Below are 25,618 nucleotides of genomic sequence, written 5' to 3' on the forward strand. Positions count from 1 at the left end.
TTTTAGAACACATTAAAGTGGCGATCTGTATTTTTTTTTTATAAAATGGATCATTCCATGTGTGTGTGTGTGTGTGTGTGTGTGTGTTTATGTGTGTTTTGTATTGTGTCGCTCGACCCGTCCCTTTTTTACCTCATTAGAATAATTAATGCAAAAAAAGCACAAAGTTTCAGAGCGACTGTAATTCATTTGCAGCCCTTAAAGACTGTGAAATGGCACAGCGGCGCTTTAAACGCTGATCCTCTGCACCTACCTTTTTCGAGCCGGCGAATCCCTCAGACTCCAGGAAGAAATATGCAAAAGGCATAAGGATGAAGAGACACAGGTTGGAGAAGAGCGAGACGAGGTTCCACAGGCCTGCAGGAGAAATAAAGCGCGAATAATTACCACGTTCTCGATCAACACTGGAGCTCAAACACACCTGAGCAGTTGAGAAACCACACACGCCACATGTGCGAGGCTCTGGTGCCCTCCAGTGGCCGGAAACTAAACTACAAACTAAATCATAAACATCCGAAATTCATTCATTCATTCATTTTCTCCCGCTTATCCGTAATTCGGGTCGCGGGGGCAGCAGTCTAAGCAGGCCCCCGCCTGCTGCCCAATCCTCACAGCACCGTCCCTTACGGTCCCTCCTGCAGGTGGTGAGCCCACGGGAAGACATCCGAAATTAATTTACTTTATATAATTTTAATAATAATTAATAATTATTTTGAAATTATTTGATTAACTGTAAATGTGATGGGTATAATGATGGAGGGATGAGCGTGATGGGTATAATGATGGAGGGATGAGCGTGATGGGTATAATGATGGAGGGATGAGCGTGATGGGTCTAATGATGGAGGGATGAGCGTGATGGGTATAATGATGGAGGGATGAGCGTGATGGGTATAATGATGGAGGGATGAGCGTGATGGGTATAATGATGGAGGGATGAGCGTGATGGGTCTAATGATGGAGGGATGAGCGTGATGGGTCTAATGATGGAGGGATGAGCGTGATGGGTCTAATGATGGAGGGATGAGCGTGATGGGTATAATGATGGAGGGATGGGTCTAATGATGGAGGGATGAGCGTGATGGGTCTAATGATGGAGGGATGAGCGTGATGGGTCTAATGATGGAGGGATGAGCGTGATGGGTCTAATGATGGAGGGATGAGCGTGATGGGTCTAATGATGGAGGGATGAGCGTGATGGGTCTAATGATGGAGGGATGAGAGTGATGGGTATAATGATGGAGGGATGAGCGTGATGGGTATAATGATGGAGGGATGAGCGTGATGGGTATAATGATGGAGGGATGAGCGTGATGGGTATAATGATGAAGGGATGAGCGTGATGGGTATAATGATGGAGGGATGAGCGTGATGGGTATAATGATGGAGGGATGAGCGTGATGGGTATAATGATGAAGGGATGAGCGTGATGGGTATAATGATGAAGGGATGAGCGTGGTGCTGACCGTGGATGAGTGTAATTGGTATAATGATGGAGGGATGAGTGTGATGGGTATAATGATGGAGGGATGAGCGTGATGGGTATGATGATGAAGGGATGAGCCTGATGGGTATAATGATGAAGGGATGAGCGTGATGGGTATAATGATGAAGGGATGAGCGTGATGGGTATAATGATGAAGGGATGAGCGTGGTGCTGACCGTGGATGAGTGTAATTGGTATAATGATGGAGGGATGAGTGTAATTGGTATAATGATGGAGGGATGAGCGTGATGCTGACCGTGGATGAGTGTAATTGGTATAATGATGGAGGGATGAGTGTAATTGGTATAATGATGGAGGGATGAGCGTGATGGGTATAATGATGAAGGGATGAGCGTGATGGGTATAATGATGAAGGGATGAGCGTGGTGCTGACCGTGGATGAGTGTAATTGGTATAATGATGGAGGGATGAGTGTGATGGGTATAATGATGGAGGGATGAGCGTGATGGGTATAATGATGGAGGGATGAGCGTGATGGGTATAATGATGAAGGGATGAGCGTGATGGGTATAATGATGAAGGGATGAGCGTGATGGGTATAATGATGAAGGGATGAGCGTGGTGCTGACCGTGGATGAGTGTAATTGGTATAATGATGGAGGGATGAGTGTAATTGGTATAATGATGGAGGGATGAGCGTGATGCTGACCGTGGATGAGTGTAATTGGTATAATGATGGAGGGATGAGTGTAATTGGTATAATGATGGAGGGATGAGTGTAATTGGTATAATGATGGAGGGATGAGTGTAATTGGTATAATGATAGAGAGATGAGCGTAATTGGTATAATGATGGAGGGATGAGCGTGGTGCTGACCGTGGATGAGTGAGCCATTGAGCCACTGGATGTAGTAGTTCTTGGGGAGGGACAGAAGGATCTCATTGCTGATGATGGAGAAGGGGAGAAGAAGAACAGCACCTCCAGATACAGCCAGAGTGAATGTACACAGGTACATACTGTGTGAGAGAGAGAGAGAGAGAGAGAGAGAGAGAGAGAGAGAGGTGCAGAAGGTTATTAAAATAATAATAATAATAATAAAAAAGGATAAAAGGTGTGAACTGCGATTAAAAACCCACGAGATTCTGTTAACCACGGCATCTTCATCTTCATGATCATCTGGTGAAACAGAACAAAGATAAATGGATTAAAAGATTAAAGACACAAAGATTAAGAAGAAGTGATCAGTAAGTGGGCGTCGCTCACCAGTTTTCCTCTTGTAGCGTGTTATGATGCAGTAGGACACGATGTACAGCACAGCAAACAACAGGAAACAGATCTGCACAGGGAGAGAGAGAGAGAGAGAGAGAGAGAGAGAGAGAGAAAGAGAGAGAGGGAGAGAATTGAGAAAAGTTTACTAGGAAGTATGGAAGCTTGGGAGAAATGTTAAGAAGATTGGGAGCAAGGCTTAGGAGCATGGAAGAAACGTTCAGGAGCATAAGGAATGGGAGGAAGGTCTACTCTTCTCTTCTCTTCTCTTCTCTTCTCTTCTCTCTGACTGAGTATCTGTTTATCTGTGTCAATCAATCAACTTCTGCATGCACCTGTCTGTCTCTCCACCTCTCTCTCTACCTCTGTGCTGGCCTGTCAGTCTATCTCTCTCTCTACCTCTCTCTCTCTCTCTCTGTCTGTCTTTCTCTCCACCTCTCTGTCTGTCTACCTCTCCACCTATATTCTTCTCTGCCTTCCTGTTTGTTTATCTTTGTCTCCATCACCCTGCCTGTCTACCTCTCCACCTGTCTGTCTGTTTACTTATTCACGGTTTGTCCATCTCTCCCCTGTCTGTCTGTCTGTCTGTCTGCCTTTCTATCTCTCTCTCTCTCTCTCTCTCTCTCTCTCTCTCTCTCCTCACCTGTCTGGCTTTCGGTCTTATTTATCCTTTGGTCAACATGTCTCTCTGTCCTCTTGTGTGTCTGTCCCCCCCCCTCTCTCTAATATATATATATATATATATATATTTATTTATGTTTTTTCTCATTTAGTTTTAAATGTCATATATAAATGTGCACCAAAAACCCCAAACCCGCAGGCGGCTAATCACTTCGGAAGCTAGCCAGCTAGTAGGCTAACGGTCACCCGAGTGCACGAGCGAGCGTTACCGTTAGCTAATTGGACTTACAATGTACTCTCGGACTTGGCTGTGGAAGTTCTGCTCTCTGATCGTCACATCGTCTTCTTCCATTCTTCATATTGCACATGCGCATCACTCAGCCCATCGAGATCCCAATCAGTCTCCAGTTAGCTTCACACGACCATCAGCTAGCAACCAAGCTAACACATCACAAGGGGGAGGGGACACCATTACTGCCCCCTCCAGCCGCGAGCCCATTAATCCCACCTCCTGCGCTATTATTGGCTGATGTAGCAATCAATCAGCAAACACATTAGGCGGGTCTTACTGGAAAAAAAACACACTAAATAAAAAGAAAACAAATGACGTCATCGTTCACGTCACTTATATCCTGTGATATTTAAAAATGGAACAATATAATAATAAAAATCAATTTTATGTTGGCAAAAAAAATGTTACACAAAAGTAATAATTTATTAGGATTCATTTAGAATAAAAAAAAAAACCAATCTTAAATATGTTTAAATGTACAGTCATTTTAATCATTTATTATTTGAATGTGTTTTTTATTCTATACACAAAAGAAACTGCATTGTGTGTATCAGGTGGGAATTTTGTACCGATAAATCATAAATTATAAATCGCTAAAACAGCAGCTCGGGTCTATCTAACGTCATAACCCTGACTTCAGGCATTTAAGAAGTGTGACATCACAGTGGCTGGTACCAATCAGGAGACAGAGGAAGCAAAAGCGTTTACTAATTCGATCCAATTCAATTTAATTAAACTTAATGTCATTATATAGAGCGCTTTTAAAAATGTAAATTGTCCCAAAGCAGCTTTACAGAGATAAAGAGGTTATAAAAAGTATTAGTTTAGTGCCTATAAGTTTCTCCTTAATGAGTGAGCCAGTGGCGACTGTGGTAAAGGAAAAACTTCCTGAGATGGAATGAGGTTCCATGAGATCAGAGGTGTAACTTTATGGTAAAAGGCTTTATACATTTGCGCATATGCTTTAGAAAACGTCCGGGTGTTGACATGCTGCCCCCTGGCGGTCTGAAGGAGTAAATCAGAACTAGCTGAATTGCTGACTAGCTAACAGAACAACCAAAAACAAATGAAACTCCAACAGAATTTTAAACACAAGCCCCTACTGATAATATTAAATGTACCATTGAAGCGAAGGATCTTTCTTTATATAGCAGCCAAACCATTTTTAGTTGTCATACAAAACAGGGAACCAATCAGGATCATACGTAGACCAGCTTCAACCATTATGGCAAACTGTGGCATTTTCACAATAGGACAGGTGTCTGTTTTTTTTTTTATCTCCACTTTTAAGTCTTCGGGATTAACACGGTTCCCCTGATGTCTGTCCCTGAACCCCAAAAAAATATATAATCACAAATAGAGAGATTACAGCATTGTCTGTTCAAAGTACAAAACGCCTCTTGTTTGCTTTAGAATCAACAGAGATAAACAACAAGTGAAAAACAGAGCCAAAGGCCAGCTGTGATCACTTCAGTACCCGAACCTCCACATCGAACATGTCGCCTATCGGCCGCTTTGTTCTGCTGCTTTGCGCCTGCTGCGTTTATTCACAGGATTTTATGGAACCCAGCGTGAATGTTCTGGGCGAAATTGCAAAAATAAGGAGTCTGGAGGAAAGAATGAAAAACACGGAGGAAGCCTTACAGAGACAAAGCAACGTGGTGACTGAGCTGACATCAACACTGAGAGATGTGATAAATGAAAATGCAGGTCTGTCTGTCTATCTATCTATCTATCTTTATTTTTTCAAGGAATGTATTCAACGATTCTGCTTCCAAGCAAAGTATGAGAAAAGGGAAACAGTAATAAACTAGTTTTAAAAAATTAAATAAAAAGATAAAGATAAAATGTTAATTGTTCAAAATGCAAACTGGACTTGCTTCAACTAAAATTGTATACAAATGTCAATAAAAATATTTTTTTTGCCACTGTTTATATCGAGTTTATTGTATCTATAGTCAGTGTGTATATATGTATATATGGACTTTGGATGGGAACGTCCAACACTTTCTCCCACATCCTTTATGTCTTTTTTTAACAGTTCTGAAGACCACACTGCACACACTGCAGGAAAACATGGAAACTGTGCAGACTGCAAACGAAAGTAAATAATAAGATCTTTAAGTATGGTCAGGTTTATTACAACATCTGTATATGTGATAAGATTTTTGTTGTTAAAGTGCATGTTGTGTTTCTGCAGGCAGGAAGGTGGCCTTTTCAGCGTCGCTTTTAGCTTCAGGAAGTGGACATGAAGGCCCGTACCAAACCGTCCTGTCGCCGCTAATCTACAAAAAAGTCGTGACCAACTATGGAAACGGCTACGACTCGAACACCGGTGAATAGCATGCTAACGATGTGTTTAGCGTAGACCTGCTGCTTTCAGCTGAATGTAACCATTCGTTCTTCTTCCCTGTCTCAGGGATTTTCACAGCACCGGTGGGAGGTGTTTATTATTTCCGGTTCTACGCTCACTGTCACGCCGATACCCGCATGGCGGTGAGTCTGTACAAAAACGGGAACATTCAGTGCTCCGTGTTTTCCTGGAAGCCCGTCACCAACGGCAACGCCGGCAACGGGATAATTCTGACTCTGGAGAAAGGAGATCAGATGTTCACCAAGCTGTGGCAGAACTCCTGGGTTTATGACGATCAGTCGAGCTACACCAGCTTCGGCGGATTTCTACTTTTCCCCCTGTGACCCTGTTGTCCAGGGTGATACCCCATTAATGGGGCAGGTGTTTTTCAGGGTTAAATTACACTCAGATTACCTCAGCAGTGTTGTATTGTACCTTACAAACACATAAAAAATAAAATAAAATCACGAGTACTGACGTACACTGGTGTTTGTTTATTTTTTCCATAAAGATCGTAATGTGATTATATCCAAAGTTGACGGGAAAAAAAAAGCTTGTGTGTGCAACGGCGAAATGGTTTAATATATTTGCACCCCCTTCCTCCGTCTAAGCAGCTAAACGTGTGCCTTAGCGTTGCTAGTGATACGTGTATAATTCAGCTGTTGATAATGTCATTAGCAAGCTAGCGTTACATTTACATACTCCATTTGTGTAGTAATCCTACTGAAATATGCAGCTAACTGTAGGTTTTTTTATTTTTAAACAAGCAAGCTGCTGTAAATGTTTTTAAAACGCATGCAGTGAAGAGCTTCTTCTTCCCAAGCGATTTTTCTCCAGCCGAGAGTGAAACGGCGTTTAGGATCAGAAAAGGTTCCGGTCGCACGGTTCTACTGAGCGTGAGAGAGAGCCCCAGCTCCTTGGCCATACCCGAACCCTTTTGGACCGAAGCATTTAGCATAGCAACCTGTGTGGACAAAATGACGGTTAGAAACGTACAATGTATTTTCAGAAGTTTAAAACTAGAGGTTTAAAGAGGTTCAGACCTTTGCAGAAGATCTCTCCGTCTTTGTCCGTTGTGGTGGTGGATTCAAGGCCCTTCCCACATTTAGCGCAGCGGAAACAGCTCTTGTGCCACGACTGAGAAAGTCAGAGGATTAAAAAATGGTGCAAAATAAATTTTCCATCTGCAGTAACTTTTTTTGCCACTAGATGGCCAAAAAAAAATAGTACAGTAATGTTTTTTACCGTCATTGACAGACAGGCCACCCCTTCAATTAGCTTGACATGCATATAGGCCACGCCCACTTCAATGTTTACAGAGATAAAACCACTTCAGTGCACATTGACACTGACATGCACAGAAGCCACGCCTCCTTCAATTAGATTTACAGGCACAAAGGCCACACCTACTTTAATTAGATTTACAGGCAGAGGCCACACCTTTATTAAGATTGACATGCATAGAGGCCATGCCTACTTTAATAGGATATACAGGTACAGAGGCCACGCCTCCTTCCATGAGTTTAATACGCATAGAGGCCACACCTACCACAAGCACAGAGGATACACTTCTGTCAATCAGCTTGACATTAGACTGAAAGGCCCAGAGGGCACGCCTACTTCACTAAGCAAATTGGGTCCTCTGTTACTATTTAGCTAGGTATGTTTAGCTAACATTCAGTTTAACCAGCTAGCTAAAATAAATAGCATATTTTATTAGGAATATTCACTGGCCAGCTGTTTGTGTAGCGAGTTTATGGTGTAAACAGACAATCGCTTTAATTTCCCGCTCACCGCGCCTGCACCGATGGTCTTCTCGGCAGCGTACACTGCTTTGCCACAGCGAGGGCACACGTCAGAACCACCAAACTTCTGCGCAAACTTGGACGTGTTTGGGTTGTTGGTAGGTTGGTGCTGCTGATCGCTGTGAAGACGCAAAGACGGAAAAAATATAAAACGCCACATTGCTGTTTGATGCTAAAGAAATATGCACTCTTTAAATTCTTTTAAATAATCGAACCCACACTTCATGTTTGATTCCCAGGGACTCCCCCTTGTCCATGCTCAGCGTCCCTGCTCCCGCACCGTAGCCGTAGCCTTTCGGGCCGTATTTCTTCCCATAGCAGGACTTGCAGTAGACTTCGTTTTCATGGGTCGCCACAGTAGTGCTGTCAAGGTTCTTCCTGCACACCACTGGCACCAGGAGGAGGTCGAGTTAGTGATGCAAAGTGTTTGCAAACCCACTTGTTAGTGTCTTTATTTTAGGTCTGCTACTGGAATACTTTACGTTAGCTAGTTATCATATGTACGGTAGGCTAACTCCAAAATTAACAGTACTTAGTGATCATTAGCTAGTATTTTAGTCGGTAAGTAAATCTAGCAGTTGTGCTACCTATCTAATGTGTCTTTCCTGTAGGAACGCTAGTCTATCGTTTTGCTAGTTTTTTAGTGGCAGCTGATCTACTTGAGTAGTTGCACCAGGTTTACAATCATACAAAACCACACATGATAAATGTTCATTTACAAGTATTAAGATGGCCAAACTGGGCACCCTTGTTGTTTGCAAATCCCAGACTAATTACAAGAGGAGGGGGGGACTTCCTGCATTTTAAGCACATCCTCAAATCCTCACATTTTCACAAGAGCAAATTCCAGAGCAGGTTTGGGGAAAGAACTTAAAATGTCCTTAAAAGTCGAGAACATTTCTCATACATTCCTTAAGCATTGCATCATGAACCATGTTTACAAGTATGTGGATTGTGTAAAATAAGATCGAGCCAGGAACTCGAATTATCCGCAGTCAGTCAGTAGAGGGCGCCAAAGACCAGCTATCTGCTTGTGTACTATCATTTCACAAGCAGGGAACTGAAACACCAATATAGAGACCCCTTCCACCAGACAATGATAAGTTCTCCTTTATAAACAAAGAGCAATCAAAACAAGAACAATCAAAGGAAAGTGTTAATATACATTTATGCTACTATCAGAGCTGCTTTTATAGATAATTGGGAACTCACTACACAGGAAGCATGATTTGTGAAAACTCCGTCCGTCGCACTGGACTTCCTCAGCGAAGTAGACGGTCTTCTGACAGCAGCCACACTTGTTTCCACCGCCCAGAGGCATCCTGCAACCCACATCAGATACAAACGTTATCAGTGTTCTCAGGGAACAACGACTTCCTCCACAGAATATTGAAACTAGCCAGAAAGTGGACTTTGGACTGTTGGACTGTTTTGAACACACTTATGAACCAAACAAACAAACAAATAAACAAGCAACATCCACATGATGACCTCAACTGCTAGTTTCCTATCTCAAGCGTGCCACCTTACATTTGCTCGCTTTCACACAACCGAGAGTAAACTAGCAACAGCCAGCCAGCAAATGGAGTCCCAACCCTAGCAAACAAATTTCCAGCTACGATCAAAGTATAAACTAAAAAAAACGTTGTGTTAAACAAACAGAACATATTTAGCTCATTGAGGTAAATCAATTCTTGCTAGCACACTAACTAGCATGGGCGATTTTTTTTGTTTGTGTACAAAAAATTAGAATATTTTATAAGTGTGAATATTAGTGAATTTTTATACAAAAAAAATTCATAAATCCTCAAATAAGGTTTGGTCCAGCGGACGGATTCAGCTGCAGAAATGAGCCTTGCTTGAGGCCCAAAAGTGGGATCTTGAAGGTGCTGTTTTTTTAAGATCTTGCCAGCATCTTTTTTGTGAGTGCAGAAATATGATCTGAAAAGTCCGATCTGCTGTTTGTTTGTTTTTTATTTAGAAAATCAATTGACATCCTCAAACCAACTCAACCGCAGGACCACCAGATTAATTCCTGACTAGTTTACATTTATGGAATTCAACGGATGCGATTGTAATGACCCCATTTATGCGACAGATACAGCAGTTGATGGTTTAGGGGCCTTGTTTAAGGGCCAAACAAGGGCAGCTTGATAGTGTTGGGATTTTAACCCATGACCTTCCGAATACAAGTCCAACGCATCCACTGGAGCTACCACATTTTAAGTCCTGGCCTCAAACAAAATATGGAATTTGGACAACTAATGTTGGTGTCTGAGGTTTTCTATAAAATTAACTGTAGAATAAAAACACCTCTAGTGGAACTCAGGTCCCTCCCTGAGTCAACAAGAACACGTTTGATCACAATAAAGTGTGCAGGATTGTTGATCGTAGAACCACGCCAACCCTGAACAAGAGTTCCTGGTCTTTGGAAAATTCCTCCTGACCACCAAGTGCTGGTAAAAAGTAGGCGAGACAGGACATGCAGCCAACACACATTCTTACACAACAGCCGGCCTGTGTGAGTTTGGGTGTGTGTGTGTACACCAACAGATTGCCTAAAAAAACAGAGAAAAAAAAACACTTTTTTTTCTTTTCGGTCATCTGTGGGCTGAAAAAAGCTCTGATCTGTTCTGCACTACATCAGGAGGAAAAAAGCACAGATTTGTTTTTTGTTTTCAGCTAATTGAAAGAAGACAAGAGTAGAATATCACAGCATACCTGTGTGTAGTGCTTGAGGTTTAAGAGAAAAAGGAAACCAGAAGTGTGAAATGGGTGGAGAAGCTTCTGTGAACTCGGCCTGCTGTTGCTAAAACTCTGTCGTCTGCTTGCTTGCTTCCTTCCTTTTACTCAGAGTTTTGTGGCAAAAAAACAGAAAAAAAAAGGCAGGGGCAGAAGTGAAGTCATCAGGTTTTTAGAAGTAGAAGAATTACTGCCCCCTAATGGCATTCCCAGGAGTGCACAGTGAAAATACAGGACCTGTTGCTTAATTGCATAGCAAGCAAAAATCAATTGGCCATGTGACGTAAACTGGGGTCTAAAATGTTTAAGGAATATCTCATATATTCCTCAATGCACGTTTGGGATCAGTCAAACCCATATTTCAGTGTAAACAATGGCTCCTTTTCTGACCAGATACACACCTAGACTTGGACCTTGGACTTCACGAGAGAGCTTTTGTTTCCAAGATATGAGATGTTGGGATGGGCTTTATGGCTGAGGGTCCACCCAGATCTCTGACAAGCAAACAGGAAAAGCGTAGGAGGAGTAGAAACCGCTGAGCTAACAGGTTTAATTAAATAATACCTAAATATATTGGAGTTAGACATTTTGACCATCTGATCCACTGTTGCATTTACATTTATTGCATTTGGCAGATGCCCTCATCCATTAAGGGTCTCGCTCAAGCAGCAGTGGCAGCTTGGTGGTGCCGGGATATGAACCCATGACCTTCCAATTAAAACATCATACCTTACCCACTAAGCTATCGATGGAGCCCCTGAGCAAGACCATTAGCCTTGGTCAGTTCTACAAAGTGGTGCAAGGAAACAGGAATCTAGGGATTTTTGACCCTGTTCATCAGCAATTGTTTGGAATTAGTGTGCACTCGTTTCTGTGATGTTTCCATGTGTTTAGTCGTACAGTAGGGGGCGTACTCTCAAAGAAACTGCTGCCTCGGTAACAACCAATCACAGCTGTGCGGATCCGGTCTAGCACCGATCTTCTGGTGGCACTGAGTCTGTTTCTAACCAGGTCAACATCTGAAGATACAGTCACTGCATCTTCTTTAAGCTTCAGAGATAATCGAGCACCATCTTTATCTCCTGATTTTTCCTGCAGCCTCTGTCCTTCAAAATACCAGATCACGTCCTGACCCAGGAAGACAGAAGAAATAGGACCCTCCATTTAACAGAGAAACGAGACGATCGAATTTTAAACATTTTATTGAAATTCTCAGTTCTTTTATCTTGAACAAGACTGATATATATATATAAAAAAAAAAATACATGTAGAGACAAACATACATGAGGGGGAAAAAAAGAAACACTAACGGGTCAATATTAGTCTTATTTGTGTAGGACAATCGCACTCGAGCAGTTTGTGGAAAAGAAGAAACTTTACACAACACACACACACACGCCTTTGGATGTGGTGGAAGAGGAAAAACAACAAAAACAAGACCATGACAGCACATTGATGGAGGGGAAAAAAAAAAAAAGGAAAAAAACCAAACAAAAAGTTTAAAACGTCCAAATTGTAAAACTGTACGAGTAACAAAAGTACAGTGTGTTTATTCAGACAGACTTAAAAAATTGCTTCACCACAAACAGTGTGTGTGTACGAGAGTGTGTTCATCTACATTCTTTTCCTTAGTTTATTTATTTAAAAGGAAGAGTCCAGACTTTGTCGTTTCCTCGCGCTGGATGTTGAGGTGTTCGTGTGAAAGGGAGAAAAAGTACGCGATCTACGGGTCGTCTCCGTTTACGCTGTCGCCGTCGTCCTCGCCTTCCTCGTGCTCGCCCTCTTCCTCCTCCTCTTCGTCCTCTTCCTCGTTCTCTCCTCCGATGCTCTTTACCTGAAACGGACATCGTAAAGGTTTCATATTAATGAGACTGGAACATATGGTAGTGCAACATGGTGGTCGTGTTGAATTCTGGTGTCCGAGTAGCCACTTGTGTACGACAGCAACGCAGACGACGTCACCTGGACCTTCATCTTCACCTACTTGCTGAGGACCAGGAATTCAATTACAGCGAAAAAAACTGGAACAACCCATTTTGAAAAAGCAAGATGAAATGGAAATGAAAATCCAGGAGTGACCCCTAAACTCCTACACAGAGTCACTGTGTGTGTGTGTGTGTGTGTGTGCCAGGAGAGAATTCTGACCTCGTCCTCTTCCTCCAGCAGATCCCCTTCATCTTCAGAGTCATTGATCTCCTGCTCCTCCCGGTCGCGATCCTTTTTACTGCTCGAGTGCTGCTGAGAGACTTCACCCGCCTCCGCCTTCACTGCCTTCACTTCTGCCGCCGGAGTGAAAACACAAACAAACACCACACAACACAAATCAGCGAAACACCACCACATCTTCCAACTATTTCCTTTAAAAACACAATATTTTACATCAATAGCAGGTAGAGGGGGAATACATTGTAATTAGAGACAGAACTTTTTCATTTGTCAGAGTAGCTATAAGAGCTGAGCTGTCAATCACATAAAAGGGGCGGGGAAAAAGGAGGCCCATTGAATTTTTTTTTTTTTTTTTTTTTTGAAGGAACGTTAGATGATGAGAACCAGGGAACGAGGTGAGAGAAGGAACCGGACCTGATTTCTTGCTGTGATCTTTCTCCATGCGCTCTAAACTTTCCAGAAGATAATCCACCTTGTGTTTGATCTGAGCAAGTTCCCTCTTTATGGTCTGAAGGTCATCTGCTTTAACTGGAGCACAGAGAGGGGGGAAAAAGAAATAACGAATTATACTTAATGATTAACGAAGGTCCGTCAGTTCGAGCGTCAGGAGAGCGACGTGCGAAAGCACTCACTGGCCCGTGATGAAGAGCGCTGGCTGCTTTTGGAGGAAGATAAGCTGGATTTGGTGCGTCGGCTTCCTCCTCCGCTCAGACTGACCCGCGCTCGTTTGGAGGGAACGACCGCGCGAGAGAGGGGTGGAGGAGGAGGAGGGACACGGGACGGGTACGCGTACATCCTGAAAAACAAGAGACCATCGAGATCTTTAGCAAAACAATCCAAAAAGAATATTCTCTAATAATAAATACAAAAAAAAAATGTATTCTTTTTTTTTTTTTTAACAAAAGCACCACTTTACCTGTCGTAGTAATCTTTATGAAAATCGTAGTCGAGCTCAAATGTGGAGCTGCTGTGGTGAGAAAAAAAGAAAAAAACAAATGAGAAACCAGGAAACAGCAAACCGCTTGGAACGACAGAAAGGAGGACGAGTGAAAAAGGGACCTGTACATGTCTCCTGCTGGACGTTTGGTGGTTTTCGATCGATGAGGTTTGGGCTCGCCTGCCAGGTTGATGTCTGAAAGTGAAGAGGAAAAAAAAAAAAAAAAAAAAAGAGGAATTACTTTCCTTTTCTCCGTTTTGAACGCTCCTTCAGGTCGCGGCTACGTTTGAGGAACGTTCCCTTGATTACAATCTGCCTCAATATATACAAAAAAGTTAATAATTTACTGGAACATCTCGCAATGAGAAAATAATTCGGAGAGAAAAACGTAGGATGGAGTTCGCACCCAGGACTTGTCCGACGATCATGCGTCCATCCTCTCCGGACACGGCGGCCCTGGCGTTCCTCTCGTTCGCGTACTGGACGAAAGCGTAGCCTTTGTGGACGGAGCAGCCCACGATCATGCCGTACTTGCTGAAGATGGCCTCCACGTCGGCTTTGGTCACCAGCATGGTGTTCAGGTTCCCGATGAAGACACGCGAGTTCAGCGAGCGGGGGTCCGTCTTGTTGGTCACATTGCTGGCAATCGCGTTGGGGGAGCAGCTACATTAAATTATTAATATCACAAACCACAGGATAAACAGACACTGTCATTTCTACGGGAAACGCTCTTTAAGGAGACGTTCGTTTTAAATTACAGGGAAGGAGTCTCCAGTGCGAGTTTAAGACCAACGCCTTCGAGTGATACAGGTGTAAAAAAATGACCTGTTTTGTCTGTAGAAATTCCATAGTTATTCTGTAATATATAAATTCAGCAATGGCAGACTGCATGCTGCTAATGGAGAAAAAAAAACTAATGGAGGCTCAGAAACAGGGCTTTGTTCCTTACAAATTGTTCTTCTGACCAACACTAGCATGATCAGACAGCACATGAAGTGTTCTTACTGTGGGAACCAAGCGTTAGAAGCAAAATAATCTATAAAAATTGTATACATCAATTTTTTGGTTTTAATTATAAAGTTTTCACTCACTCCATGGTGTGCGTACGGGTGGGTGTGTGTGTGGAGACCCCTCGTCTGGTCGTCCTTCAAGAGATACACTGAGGTGAAGAAAAAACTAGGCAGTTAAATGATCCACACACAGTTAATTAGCGAGCTAATCAGTTGAACACAGCTGGGCAATTAGTGAGCTAGCTAGCAGACGGCTAACAGACTGCTAACAGACGTGTGTAATGAACTCACTTTGGGGAGGAAAAATATAAATAAATAAATGAAAATCACTGTTGCACCTTTTATATTCAAGCTTCATGTGTTTGGTTCGAATTGTTATTGGTTCATTTTTTATTCCAGCGAATGCACAATATAACATCAACGATCATCAGCACACAATGTTAGAAAACTAGCATGTCTAGCCATCCAGTCAACAAGCTAGTTAGCATGATCTAGGCAGTTAGTTGGCTTGATGATCAAGTCAAACGCTTCAGCTGGAAAATGTGCTTGTTAGTTTATTAGTGTGCTGTAGAGGGAACACAAAGCTATTTGGGATGAAACCCATTATTTAATGCCATTCAGAGCTCCTTGGGTAACAGAAAAAGCACTAAAACACGTGTGTGTGAGAAAAATAATATGATATGTATATATAGTGCGCTATATAGGGAGCAGGACACTATACAAGGGTTAAAAGCATATATTAGGGCCCTACATACAGACTCAGCAGTGTATTGGACATTATAGGAAGTAGTACATTATATAGGAGTGCACAAGCCATATATGGTGCCCTATATAGGGAGTAATGCACTATGTAGTGTTCTAGCCGTATTTATGCCCTATATAGGGAGTAGTGCATTATATATAGTCTTTTAGCCATATTTAGTGCCCTCTATAGAGAGTAGTGCACTATATAGTGTGTACAAACCCATATTTAGTGCCCTATATATTAACTATACCGGATGTCCAAGCTATATATATAGTGCACTGTGTAGGGAGCATGTAGCCATTTTGGATTTAGCATCTATTACACTATATCTAAAAGAATATTCAATATTTCAGGCCAGTCATAGTGCACTATGTAGGGAGTGTACACAGCCATGTAGTTTAGTATACACGGAGTCCTATTTATAGAGAACGGGGGGCATTTCGGCGTCATCCATTGTGCAGTGCGCTGTAAAGAAGCCAAAAAACCCGCACAATCACATGAACTAGATGTTGTGCACTAGATAGTGAGGATGGAGATTTGTGACACAGCCATGAAGTGTGGCATAAACAGTGTAAAATAGGTTGTTTATGGATTAATCTTTTGAGAGTTAAAAAAAAAAAATAAGGATATTCACAATGTATGCACAAAAAACGCATTCTAAAAGATGTGTATTTGGAGAAAATTATAATGCGAGCATTTTTCCCCCTCTGTAGGTCAAAAACTAAAGTGTACAAATACGAAACGCACAAATGTGATCTGATGCACTGAAATCGAATCAACACAACCCCATCAAAAGATCTGCAGAATAAAACACTATCAATTACAAAAACAAAACAACACCAAAAAGGGGCCTTCAAAAAAAAAAAAAAAGAAACAAAGACAACTGCAGGCCCCGGAGCAAAAACTGCACGCGTAAAAAAAGAAAAAAATGTGCAGGACAAAACAGGAAAACAGGGGAAAAAATGAAAATCCAAAACAAATCGTTGATTAAAAAAAAAAAAAAAAAAAATTACTCACCGAAAGTTCAAAGCTAAAACGCGAGATTTCGGATGTGGATATTTAACAGCACAGGCGCAATGTGTCGCTAGGAAGCAAGAAAAAAATCAGGCAGTTAAAACAAAACGTGCTTTCAAAATAAAAGCATGGGAATTCTTTTCTTTTTTTTTTTTTTATATAAAAAAAACAAAAAAAAAAAAAAAGAAACCTGCAAAATTAGCCCCAGCTATAGATACTTTCTAATCCTATATGAATAGCCAATAAAAACATTGCTTGTACAAACAAAATCCTTCTGGAATAAGTTTTCTCTGTGTTTAGTGGGGGAAAAAACACCCGGAAAAACCAAATACGATGTAAAAACAGGAAAATGGAGTGTAAAGCTGGAGATCTTCTCGGTATGCAATGTATGGAAACGATTGCATTGAACCGTACATGATTTTATGACTCCAATATGTAAAACGTTACATTTTCAGATGACGCAATAAAGGGTTTAGATAAGCAAATAAGGTTTATGACGTCATCTGGACTCAAGGCTAGTGTTCTAGATGTTAGACTAAGGGAGAAGGGAGCGGGAGAATGACTTTTATCTTGTCACACGGTGCTTATTGCGGCGTGTATTATTGCTTACCTCACCCACAGAAACGCGGTTCTGCTCTGCAGAGGAACAGAAATGCCCTGTAGGTGAAACCCTGGAGTTTTTCCAATCCCCCAAACGAACTGCACTAGATGTACAACATGGCATCTAGCACCCTAATGCTACACATTACACCCTGTAGTGCTGTAGGTAAAGAATTAATCATTAATAATAACAATAATAATAAAGACAAGACACGTGATCATAAACAGCCTTTTCTAATTTTTTAATCTGCACAGAAGTTGTACGTTTTTTGGTTTTTTTTTTCTCAGCTGAACCAATAACAGTTATGAGGCAGCAGTGCGAGAACACGAAAAACAGCAAAAAATAAAAATAAAATAATACTAATATATAGAAGAAAACAGCTGTTTTGAAAGATTTGTGGAGAGAGGGGGGGGGGGGGGCATGGCTGAAAAAAAATTAACTTTTATTACTTTTTTTTTTAGATTGTTCAGTTAAAAAACAAACAAACAAACAAAAAAACAAGATACAGTGTCAGGTGACGTTCTTGACTTCAGAGAAAGAAAACTTTTTATTGTTTTTCCCGTATAACAATATAAATCTCTGAACTGGAATTCGGATACAGGAGGATGAAGGAGATCTTAAATTTTTTTTATATATATATATATATATATATATTTATATATAATTATATATTCATATGTACATACAAAGTCGTTTAACTTGGTTTTTTTTTCTCTTCTCTTCCCGTACAAAAAGCAAAAAACGTTTCTGGTGAAAAAGCAGAAAATTAAGAACCTGACGCTTAAAGGGTCGCGTTGTTTCGATCGGAGCACGACGCCTCTGGGGTTAAACGAGCTAGCTTTGCTGTACGAGATGTTTTTAACGCCAAGAGCTGACCCTGGTATCAGCGAAAAGAAAACAAAGAAAAAGAAAAAAAGCACAACATTTACAACAAAAGCCACGCGTTTCACCCGTTAGCCGTGTCGCAACCTTTCCTCGCATGCACACCTGAAAAAGAGGGGGAGAGGTTTTTCATACAGAGCCTTTTTTTTTTTTTTTTGGATTTTTTTAAGGAAGGAGCCACTTTTAAGAGGAACTCACATCCCAATTTTCTGTTTAAGTGCAAATATATCTGGTACCAAATCTTCAAATCCCCAGTTTGGGTGAGAAAAAAAAAAAGAAGAAAGTTATATATTTAATTTTTGTTGTTTTTTTTTTTCAAGTTGAATCTGTTCCGTATTGCAAGCCCTCTAAGTGCACACGTCTTTTAGAGACTCAAAAATGAACAGATCCCTGATTAAAGTGCACTCAGTAAGCATTGGGAGGGAAAGGGGAGGGGGGGGCGGAGACAAGATTTAGGATTGGGACAAGGCAGAGCCACTATGTCCTGCTTAGGATTTTGGTTCAATACCAAATGGTTCTCTACTTCATATAATAAACACTTGCTTGTCGGACCCTACGTAGTGCACTCGGTGCGTCTCTCATGGCGCTAACGACACTAATTAGCCGTAGTAGTGCACCGTCTATCAGACGAGTCAAACAATCAGCACTACAGTGGAAAATCTTACACCCTATGCAGTGAAATATATATATATATATGTATATGTATATATGCTAGATGCCATCTTGTGTCAATTAGTCCCTAAGTGCACTACGTAGGGGACGAGAATCGTATCGTGCATGCTTTTAATCCATAGTGCACTAATTAATCTGGGTCTGGTTCAATTCTTTGTATAACTACGAAGGGTACGAAGTAGCAAGTGCACTACATCACGAATTCCAGCTCTATATGGTGTGTACGGAGTATAACACGTCCCATAATTGTTCGAGGGTTTGTTTTGTTTGTTTTTATTTAGAAACGACTTGTACACTCCGTTAAGTGTCCTGTAGGGAGCCATTTGGGATGAAGCCCACAGGAATCCACAGGGCAGCCAGCAAAACTCGAGGGCAAGACAGGAAGCTGAGAGACGACGGAGTCGAGTTGCACACTCGGGATGCTACGGGGTGACGGGAGCTCTTCGGAGAAAGAAGGGGCTCAAGAAGCAAGCGCTTCAAACGTCTTCATCATCGCTGAAGTGTCCTCTGTAGGGTCCATGATGTCCAGAAACAAGAGAGCAAGAAGCCGTAATCTCATCCTCGTCTGCTCCAGTGTGTGAAGTGTAACTGCTTTTGTGTGTGTGTGTGTGTGTGTGTGTGTGCCGAAATAAGGTGTGTTTTGATTGCAGAATGCTTATAAAAATATTTTTTTCATTTTGTTACCTAGTTACTTTGCGTGTGTGTGTGTGTGTGTGTGTGAGTGAGTGAGAGTGACTACATTATTCCATCAATCTCTCATGCACTCTTCTGTATAAAGCCATTTGTCTGTGTGTGCACGTGTGTGTGTGTTTTGCTGGCGTTGTACTTGCAGTGTGAATCAGTGCAAATCTACTGTGTATGTGCTTAAATACAAAGCCATGGGCGGTGTGTGTGCGTGTGTGTGTGTGTGTGTGTATGGCTCAGGAGGACATGCACTGGACGTGGTCAGGGCCTCCATCCTCATCGTCAGAAGATTCCGGCGAACTCCAGGACTCGGTGTCTGTGTCTCCGTCTCCGCCTTCTCCGTGTCGGCTCTGAGTCTATTATTAAAGAAAGGGCAAGAAATGAGAAGCGTCCAAAGAACATCTAGTGCACTTCGCTAAAGCATACAGGGTTTATTGAAGCATCCAGAGAACATCTAGTGTGGTGTAAAACGACTCACTCTAAGAGGTCTGCGGTTCCTCATGTGTCTCATCAGGAACCAGAGGAGCTGTGTATCGTATTGTTCACCGTGCCGGGTGCTGACCTCATCACGCTCGCGCTTATTCTTCTTCATCACCTGGAAAAACAGAGAGAAAAAAGAGAGAGCGTTTAAAATTAGCGAAAAAAGAAAAAAATATATAAATCACGTTGAATGGAAGCGTTTTTAAGGAGAAGGTGGACCTCTTTGAGGCCTTTCAGGGTGGTGGGGTTCTCCGCAGTCGGAGCCCAGAGTTTCACATCGTGATCCAAGCCGCTGGTGGCCAGACCCGGGAGATGAGGGTGAGGCTCTAAACAATTCACCTGCAGAAAAAAAACCCAAAAAGACAAAATAGCTTTAAAAGAAAAAGCAGCCAATGAAGGAGTGTTGGAGTGACGGTGATTTTGTCCGGGACACGTACCACTCCGCCTCGGTCTCCTTCCATGAACTGCACCACACGGGCCGAGTGTTTGTCCCACAGGTAAATGTGTCCGCAGTCGCTGCCGCTCACTATGAACTCGCTGCTCGGCCCGTAGAAGTTCACGCCTTTAACTACACCACACACACACACACACACACACACACACACACAGTTTAAAGGCTTTAAAGTTCCACAATCGCACACAGAAATGCGTGACACCGTGTCGTACCTGTGGCATTGTTCCGGTGTCCTTTGTATCTCTGGCGGTAATCTGCACCGTCGCTGTGACTCGAGTCGAACAGATAAATGTCCTCGTCATTATAACTCGCGATCAGCTCTGAGAGCACACGCGCAATCAATACACACAGACTCCACCTCGTATTTACTGTGTGTGTGTGTGTGTGTGTGCGTTACCTGAGCCGTCATGGCTGTACACTAAGCAACTGATGTTCATTTTGGATTCGCTGGACACCAGGTGAGACGGGCAGAACTTCTTGAGTACGCCGTTGTTCTCGTTCTCGTTGATCTTCCTCTGATCGTAGATCCTGAAGCCCGAGCAAAAAACAACTCATGCGGAATTCAGGGGAAAAAATAAAAATAATAATAATAATAATAATAATAAATAAATAAAAAAACCTCACCTCAGGTACTGATCTCTTCCTCCGACGGCGAAGTGATGCGTGTTGGCCGGATTCACGTGGATGGTGTAGAGACCCACCTTCTTGTTGCCTTCCTTCACCACCACCAGTTTGCTAAACATCCGGACAGAAGAAACAAAATGCTGTTTGTTTGTTTTTTTTAAACCCAAAACAAAAGAGCTGCGATGCGACAAAGCGCCAAGCTTCGCCAATAAGCGTTCATCACAGCGACGGTTCTGTCCTACAACGAGGAACTGCGAGTGTGTGAATTTAAATCGCCTGGAGATTTCAGGAACAAAAGTGTTGCCACGCATCTCTAAAACTTACTTGGCGGGTCGTTCGACGCGCAGGTCAATGCAGTACACAACGGCGTCTTCTCCGGTGGAGAGGAAACAGCAGGGGGAATCCGGCTCCAGGGCCAGCTGACACACACACACACACACACACACACACACACACACACACACACACAATATAAGACCACAGCGTATACAAATTTCTCAGGCACATACAAAAACATACTAAAATAATTGTGTGTTTACACAAACGAACAAGCAAACAAAATGCAAAACCACACACACACACACACACACACACACACACACACACACACACACACACACACACACCCCATCATCAGGTGCATGTACACATGCATTTCCTGTGTGGGCCAATTTTGTGTTTCTATTCATGTCTACAAACTCCTATACACACAAACAAACAGGTGCACACAGACATGCAAAAGTGCATGCACACAAACACACACAAACGCATGCACACAAACAAACAAGTGCATCCAAACACGCACACACCTGAACAAGGACACAGCAGAAAGCAGCAGCCACACACACACACACACACACACACACACACACACACACACACACACACACACACACACACACACTGTGATAATGAAGGGAAACACTTTCACTCCTCTGATTGGTCAGATAGTGGGGTTTTTTTCCAAACAGGATCTCCTGTTGTGCATCCTGTATGCGCTTGTACCTTGTGTGCAGCACCTTTGTGCTGAGCCACTCGTTTTGTGTTTTTGCAGCGTTGCGTGGCGGACAGCTCGGCGATCCGGACCTGGCCGTCTCGGGCGCACATGGCCAGCGTGGAGTCGCCGCTGTGAGGGAGAAACTTCGCCTGCAAACCGGTGAAGAACATGCAAATCAAGATCACGTCTTGCTCTTGCAATTGAGCAGAACAAAACAATGGGCAGCCGATCTACATTAATGAAAACATAACTGACTGGAGAAACGGATTCTCTGGTATAAAAAATAAAAAAAGAGTCGTTTTGAAGACTGAAATGAAGCTTGATTCAGCGTAATGAACTACAAGTTGAAGACCTTTTAAATGCCACGGATCACCTGAAAGACATTGCTCTTGTGCCCGCTTTCGAACTCGAGCTCGGCGCGGCGTCTGGCCCAGTCCCAGATGACGACTCGCAGGTCGTCGCTGCCCGAGGCGAGGCGCGTTCCGGACGGGTTAAAGTGGAGTGTGTTGACGCAGCCGCTGTGCCGCTCCAGTCGAGCCTGCAGCTCCAAACGCTGCACCAGGCCCCGAGAGCCGCACACGCCCTTCACAAACTGCGCCGAGTTCTTCCCGATCTCCCGTGCCCGCAGAGACGGCACCGCGTGCCACTTCGGCTTGCTCATTTCTTTTAACTCCGCCCCAAGCCACGCCTCCATGTCTGCTTCTTCCTTTTCGTTCTCGTCTTCATCTTCTCCTTCATTTTCGTCATCGTCCTCATCATCATCGTCGTCGTCATCCTCGTCGTCGTCAGAGCTGGAGGAGTGGCGTGACGTGGGTCGGTTCCGCTTCCGACCCGCTCTCCTGTTGTCATCTTTTTTGGCTCGTTCCCTCCGCCCACCTCCCGCGCTCTCCTGCTCCTTCCCCTCCTCCACAAAAGAGTACATAAGGCTGCCATCCATGCTGTCCGTGTCCTCTTCCTCCTCGTCCTCCTCTTCTCCAGCTGGCTGCTCCTGCTGTGGGCTCAACTCTAACACACACACACACACACACACACACACACACAGTCCACCATTAACAACCGAACAAACCACACAGGAACCCGATAGGAATAACTTCAACCAGAGAAATCCTCCTAATAAATCTAATTCGGAACATCAACAAATCCCTCGAGCTACCTGAATCGGTTCGTATCTGATCCTCTGTAGGTGAAGCAGAGTCTCCTTCACTCCCTCTTCCCTCCTCTGGCTCCGGATCATCACCGGTACCTGGAAAAAAACACACTCCGGGGATTCGATTACGATCGGCGCGATTAGAGTAAACGTTCTGCAAAAATTCCAAGAAAGCTCACCGTTCGGAACGCTGGACTGGGCTTGAGTGTCCGCCATGCCGCCTTATGAGTCCTGAAGAGCCTGGAATATAATAAATAAATAATAAAATATGTAAATCTTTGTCTTATAGACCATTTTAAGGATTTAAACAATAAAATGTCACAACAAAATGTCTAACATACTTTTTACATTTAGCCAAAACATCACAGTACAAAGAGCTAAAAGAGATGATCACCTGGAATTACCCCTTAAATCAACAACTTTGCACTCAGCACTTTAAACGTTTCGCCTGATGTACCGTGTCCAGGTGTGTATTATGATCTGGTTGAGACGCGAGAGAAGCGGTTTATCGGAGTCTGGATCCCTTCAATTACTTCCTTAGAGAAAACGTCGGAAACATTCGCGCAAACATTGTGTTTGGTGAAGGTTGGAGCGTCACACACTGTTAAGAACGGCTCGTTGCTATGGTAACCGGCCAGGTCATTAGTGCGCGTTGAATTTGCGTGACCGGGTAAGTGTGTATGTCTAAAACAATTCGAATAAATCATCACATTGCTAACTGAATTCTAGAAAAGTGTACGGGGAGCGACTTTGAAGCTTGTAAATGGTGTACTTTGAATAAGATCTGGAGAAAATAGCGCAAGAACAGTGATTTGGAATCGTTGTGAGAGTTGAGAGAGAGATGAGATCAGATGTTTAATGTAGAAGTTTCACCTCCCGATGTTCAATAAACACAGTGTTGTGATCCCCCGAGCTCCGTGTCGGTGTTCCAGCTGCAATGGTGAGAAATCGATCATCAGAACAAAGCCAGGAACCCGCGTGCGCGCGCGGCGAAAGAACGGTGACGACACAACAGCGCGCGCGTTAGCAAATTTAGTGTTCCATCATAACTTATTACATACATACTTATTCGGTACGTTTCGAAATGTTTGTGGTCAGATTCGGTTAATAATCGTAGATATTCTCTTGTTGCTGGTCAGTATCGACCCTTCACTGCTGGGAAAGTGCACAACTCAAATTAGACTCAAGTGATGGACTGTAGTGTTATTATTATTTTGTGAATTGCTTTAGTTCGTAAGTGTTCCTTCAATGGACAAAAAGTGAGATTTATGTCTCATCGTCCTTTTTCCCACTTGTACTTAAGTAAAGATGTCATTAAAGTGACAGTCACTTTCACCTGAGTGGAATATTTGAGTTCTGTTTCCACCTTCTGCCAATTTGAGTCGCCGGAATGCATTTGCACAACCAGATTTACACCTAAATTCATTGTTTAATCGATACGTTTGATTTCTTTTCAACTTTTACAAAAGAACTCATCATATAATCGATGATATTAATAAAAATAAAAGGATCAGAAGCTGTAAAATGATGAGCTCAGCATTACACTAAGGTCATTACAACAGTCAGCAATAAATAAAAAAGCTCCTATTGCCACAGAGATTGAACCTGCTGGTGTTTAGAATAGGAGTTATATTTTAATTCGAATATTTTGTGACTTGAATGCATTTGATTTGATTTCCTTTGGGAGCTCGAGGAGGCGTTATGTAAACACACGGTACAGCTAGCAAAGATTTTCCTGCGGATTAGCAGCAGGCACTATTTAATCCCCAAACAGCGTGTCACATTATAATTATGTAATAATAATTATTATTAGTATTATTTCAATATTAAGGAAACAATATTGCTGCTAATGTTAAAGTGCATGTTTGTTTGGTTTTTAGCAAACTTGGTTCTCTTTGCCTAAAATCCGAGCCAAAGTACAACCAGCACCAGTGCACTTGTCTGAGGTGTTTATAGAGAAGCCCCAGTGCAGGTGCTTGTTGTTGTTGTTGTTGTGGTGGTGGTGGTGGTTCTTGTCACCTCCTGCCCCATGCTCTAACTCGTAAACACAGCTAGCATTCTTTGCTCCAGGATTAGCATTAGCATCAGCGCCTGTACCTCCGAGCAGGCCCGAGAGCACAAACACCAGATTCCTCCGCACGTCTTCAAACTCGTCCTGGCCACAACCTGGGCGACTTCAGAACCCCGGGATGGAAAGCGAGCCAACAAAACTGCAGGACATCTGGAGAAAAAAAAAGATCTTATATTTATATATAAATAAAATGATAAACCTCGAACAGAAAGCGCCTGGAACCTGCAGCTGTTTTGTTGTGGGGTTTTTTTTTTTTTTTTTTTCTGTTCCCTCAGCTGCTTCGTAACTACTTTTATTTATTTTTTTTGTTCCCCGACGTACTTCCGGTACTTTTTTTTAAACCGGAAGTTACATACAGTTGGCTAAATCGTGTATGCTAGCTAGCTACGTCTATTATTATTATTATTATTATTATTATTATTATTATTATTATTATTAATTATTATTCCCACAAACTGTGCATACGTTGTGAAAAGCAAAAATATTAAGAATAATAAAAATAGATTTTTACATTAATAATGCATTTATATATATATATATATATATATATATATATATATATATATATATATATATATATATATATATATATGCCTCCTCCGAACAGTG

General features: G+C 42.5%; 5 protein-coding genes across 15 annotated transcripts in view; 1 reads left to right on the forward strand and 4 right to left on the reverse strand.

The window, feature by feature from the left end:
- The window catches only part of lmbr1 (limb development membrane protein 1), a 17,049-nt gene extending 13,047 nt beyond the window's left edge, over positions 1-4,002 (reverse strand). The window contains exons 1-5 of one of the 2 annotated variants that reach the window (XM_083543117.1): positions 3,623-4,002; positions 2,710-2,782; positions 2,583-2,622; positions 2,323-2,462; positions 254-357 (exon numbers count right to left, since the gene is read on the reverse strand). In XM_083543117.1, coding sequence (XP_083399243.1) covers positions 254-357; positions 2,323-2,462; positions 2,583-2,622; positions 2,710-2,782; positions 3,623-3,685 — 420 coding nt within the window. In that variant the 5' untranslated portion in view covers positions 3,686-4,002. The remainder of the gene's footprint in view (positions 1-253; positions 358-2,322; positions 2,463-2,582; positions 2,623-2,709; positions 2,783-3,622) is intronic. The other variant, XM_083543118.1, reaches the window with a different exon arrangement.
- A 1,049-nt stretch (positions 4,003-5,051) lies between these two features.
- c1ql4l (complement component 1, q subcomponent-like 4 like) lies at positions 5,052-6,459 on the forward strand. The gene is made up of 4 exons (XM_083543120.1): positions 5,052-5,335; positions 5,667-5,729; positions 5,826-5,960; positions 6,045-6,459. The coding sequence occupies exons 1-4, from the start codon at positions 5,122-5,124 to the stop codon at positions 6,320-6,322; spliced, it is 690 nt and encodes a 229-aa protein (XP_083399246.1). The 5' UTR covers positions 5,052-5,121; the 3' UTR covers positions 6,323-6,459.
- Positions 6,460-6,590: 131 nt separating this feature from the next.
- LOC310727055 (cysteine and glycine-rich protein 1-like) lies at positions 6,591-10,682 on the reverse strand. Its single transcript, XM_083543121.1, has 6 exons — positions 10,505-10,682; positions 8,996-9,105; positions 8,003-8,171; positions 7,773-7,902; positions 7,022-7,115; positions 6,591-6,942 (listed from the first exon to the last, which is right to left on the reverse strand). The coding sequence occupies exons 2-6, from the start codon at positions 9,102-9,104 to the stop codon at positions 6,866-6,868; spliced, it is 579 nt and encodes a 192-aa protein (XP_083399247.1). The 5' UTR covers position 9,105; positions 10,505-10,682; the 3' UTR covers positions 6,591-6,865.
- A 1,029-nt stretch (positions 10,683-11,711) lies between these two features.
- On the reverse strand, positions 11,712-16,494 carry LOC310726025 (heterogeneous nuclear ribonucleoprotein C-like). 9 transcript variants are annotated; one of them, XM_083541182.1, is made up of 9 exons: positions 16,401-16,494; positions 14,720-14,787; positions 14,035-14,267; positions 13,757-13,823; positions 13,608-13,658; positions 13,324-13,487; positions 13,106-13,219; positions 12,671-12,801; positions 11,712-12,359 (listed from the first exon to the last, which is right to left on the reverse strand). In XM_083541182.1, exons 2-9 carry the CDS (start codon positions 14,722-14,724, stop codon positions 12,249-12,251), a joined length of 876 nt encoding a protein of 291 aa, XP_083397308.1. In that variant the 5' UTR covers positions 14,725-14,787; positions 16,401-16,494; the 3' UTR covers positions 11,712-12,248. The 9 variants fall into 9 exon arrangements, with proteins under 9 accessions (XP_083397308.1, XP_083397307.1, XP_083397306.1 ...); XM_083541181.1 differs by having other exon boundaries at positions 13,751-13,823; XM_083541180.1 differs by having other exon boundaries at positions 12,671-12,804; positions 13,751-13,823.
- A 1,151-nt stretch (positions 16,495-17,645) lies between these two features.
- dcaf8 (DDB1 and CUL4 associated factor 8) lies at positions 17,646-25,337 on the reverse strand. Of its 2 annotated transcripts, none has more exons than XM_083543113.1 (13): positions 25,209-25,337; positions 23,118-23,178; positions 22,945-23,034; positions 22,165-22,796; positions 21,800-21,940; positions 21,119-21,213; positions 20,795-20,905; positions 20,568-20,698; positions 20,383-20,490; positions 20,154-20,284; positions 19,936-20,055; positions 19,715-19,831; positions 17,646-19,592 (listed from the first exon to the last, which is right to left on the reverse strand). In XM_083543113.1, exons 2-13 carry the CDS (start codon positions 23,152-23,154, stop codon positions 19,473-19,475), a joined length of 1,833 nt encoding a protein of 610 aa, XP_083399239.1. In that variant the 5' UTR covers positions 23,155-23,178; positions 25,209-25,337; the 3' UTR covers positions 17,646-19,472. The 2 variants fall into 2 exon arrangements, with proteins under 2 accessions (XP_083399239.1, XP_083399238.1); XM_083543112.1 differs by having other exon boundaries at positions 25,036-25,334.
- Between the last annotated feature and the right edge of the window lie 281 nt (positions 25,338-25,618).

Source organism: Silurus aristotelis (assembly GCF_946808225.1).
Source record: "Silurus aristotelis genome assembly, chromosome: 5".
In the NCBI taxonomy this organism is placed as follows: domain Eukaryota; kingdom Metazoa; phylum Chordata; class Actinopteri; order Siluriformes; family Siluridae; genus Silurus; species Silurus aristotelis.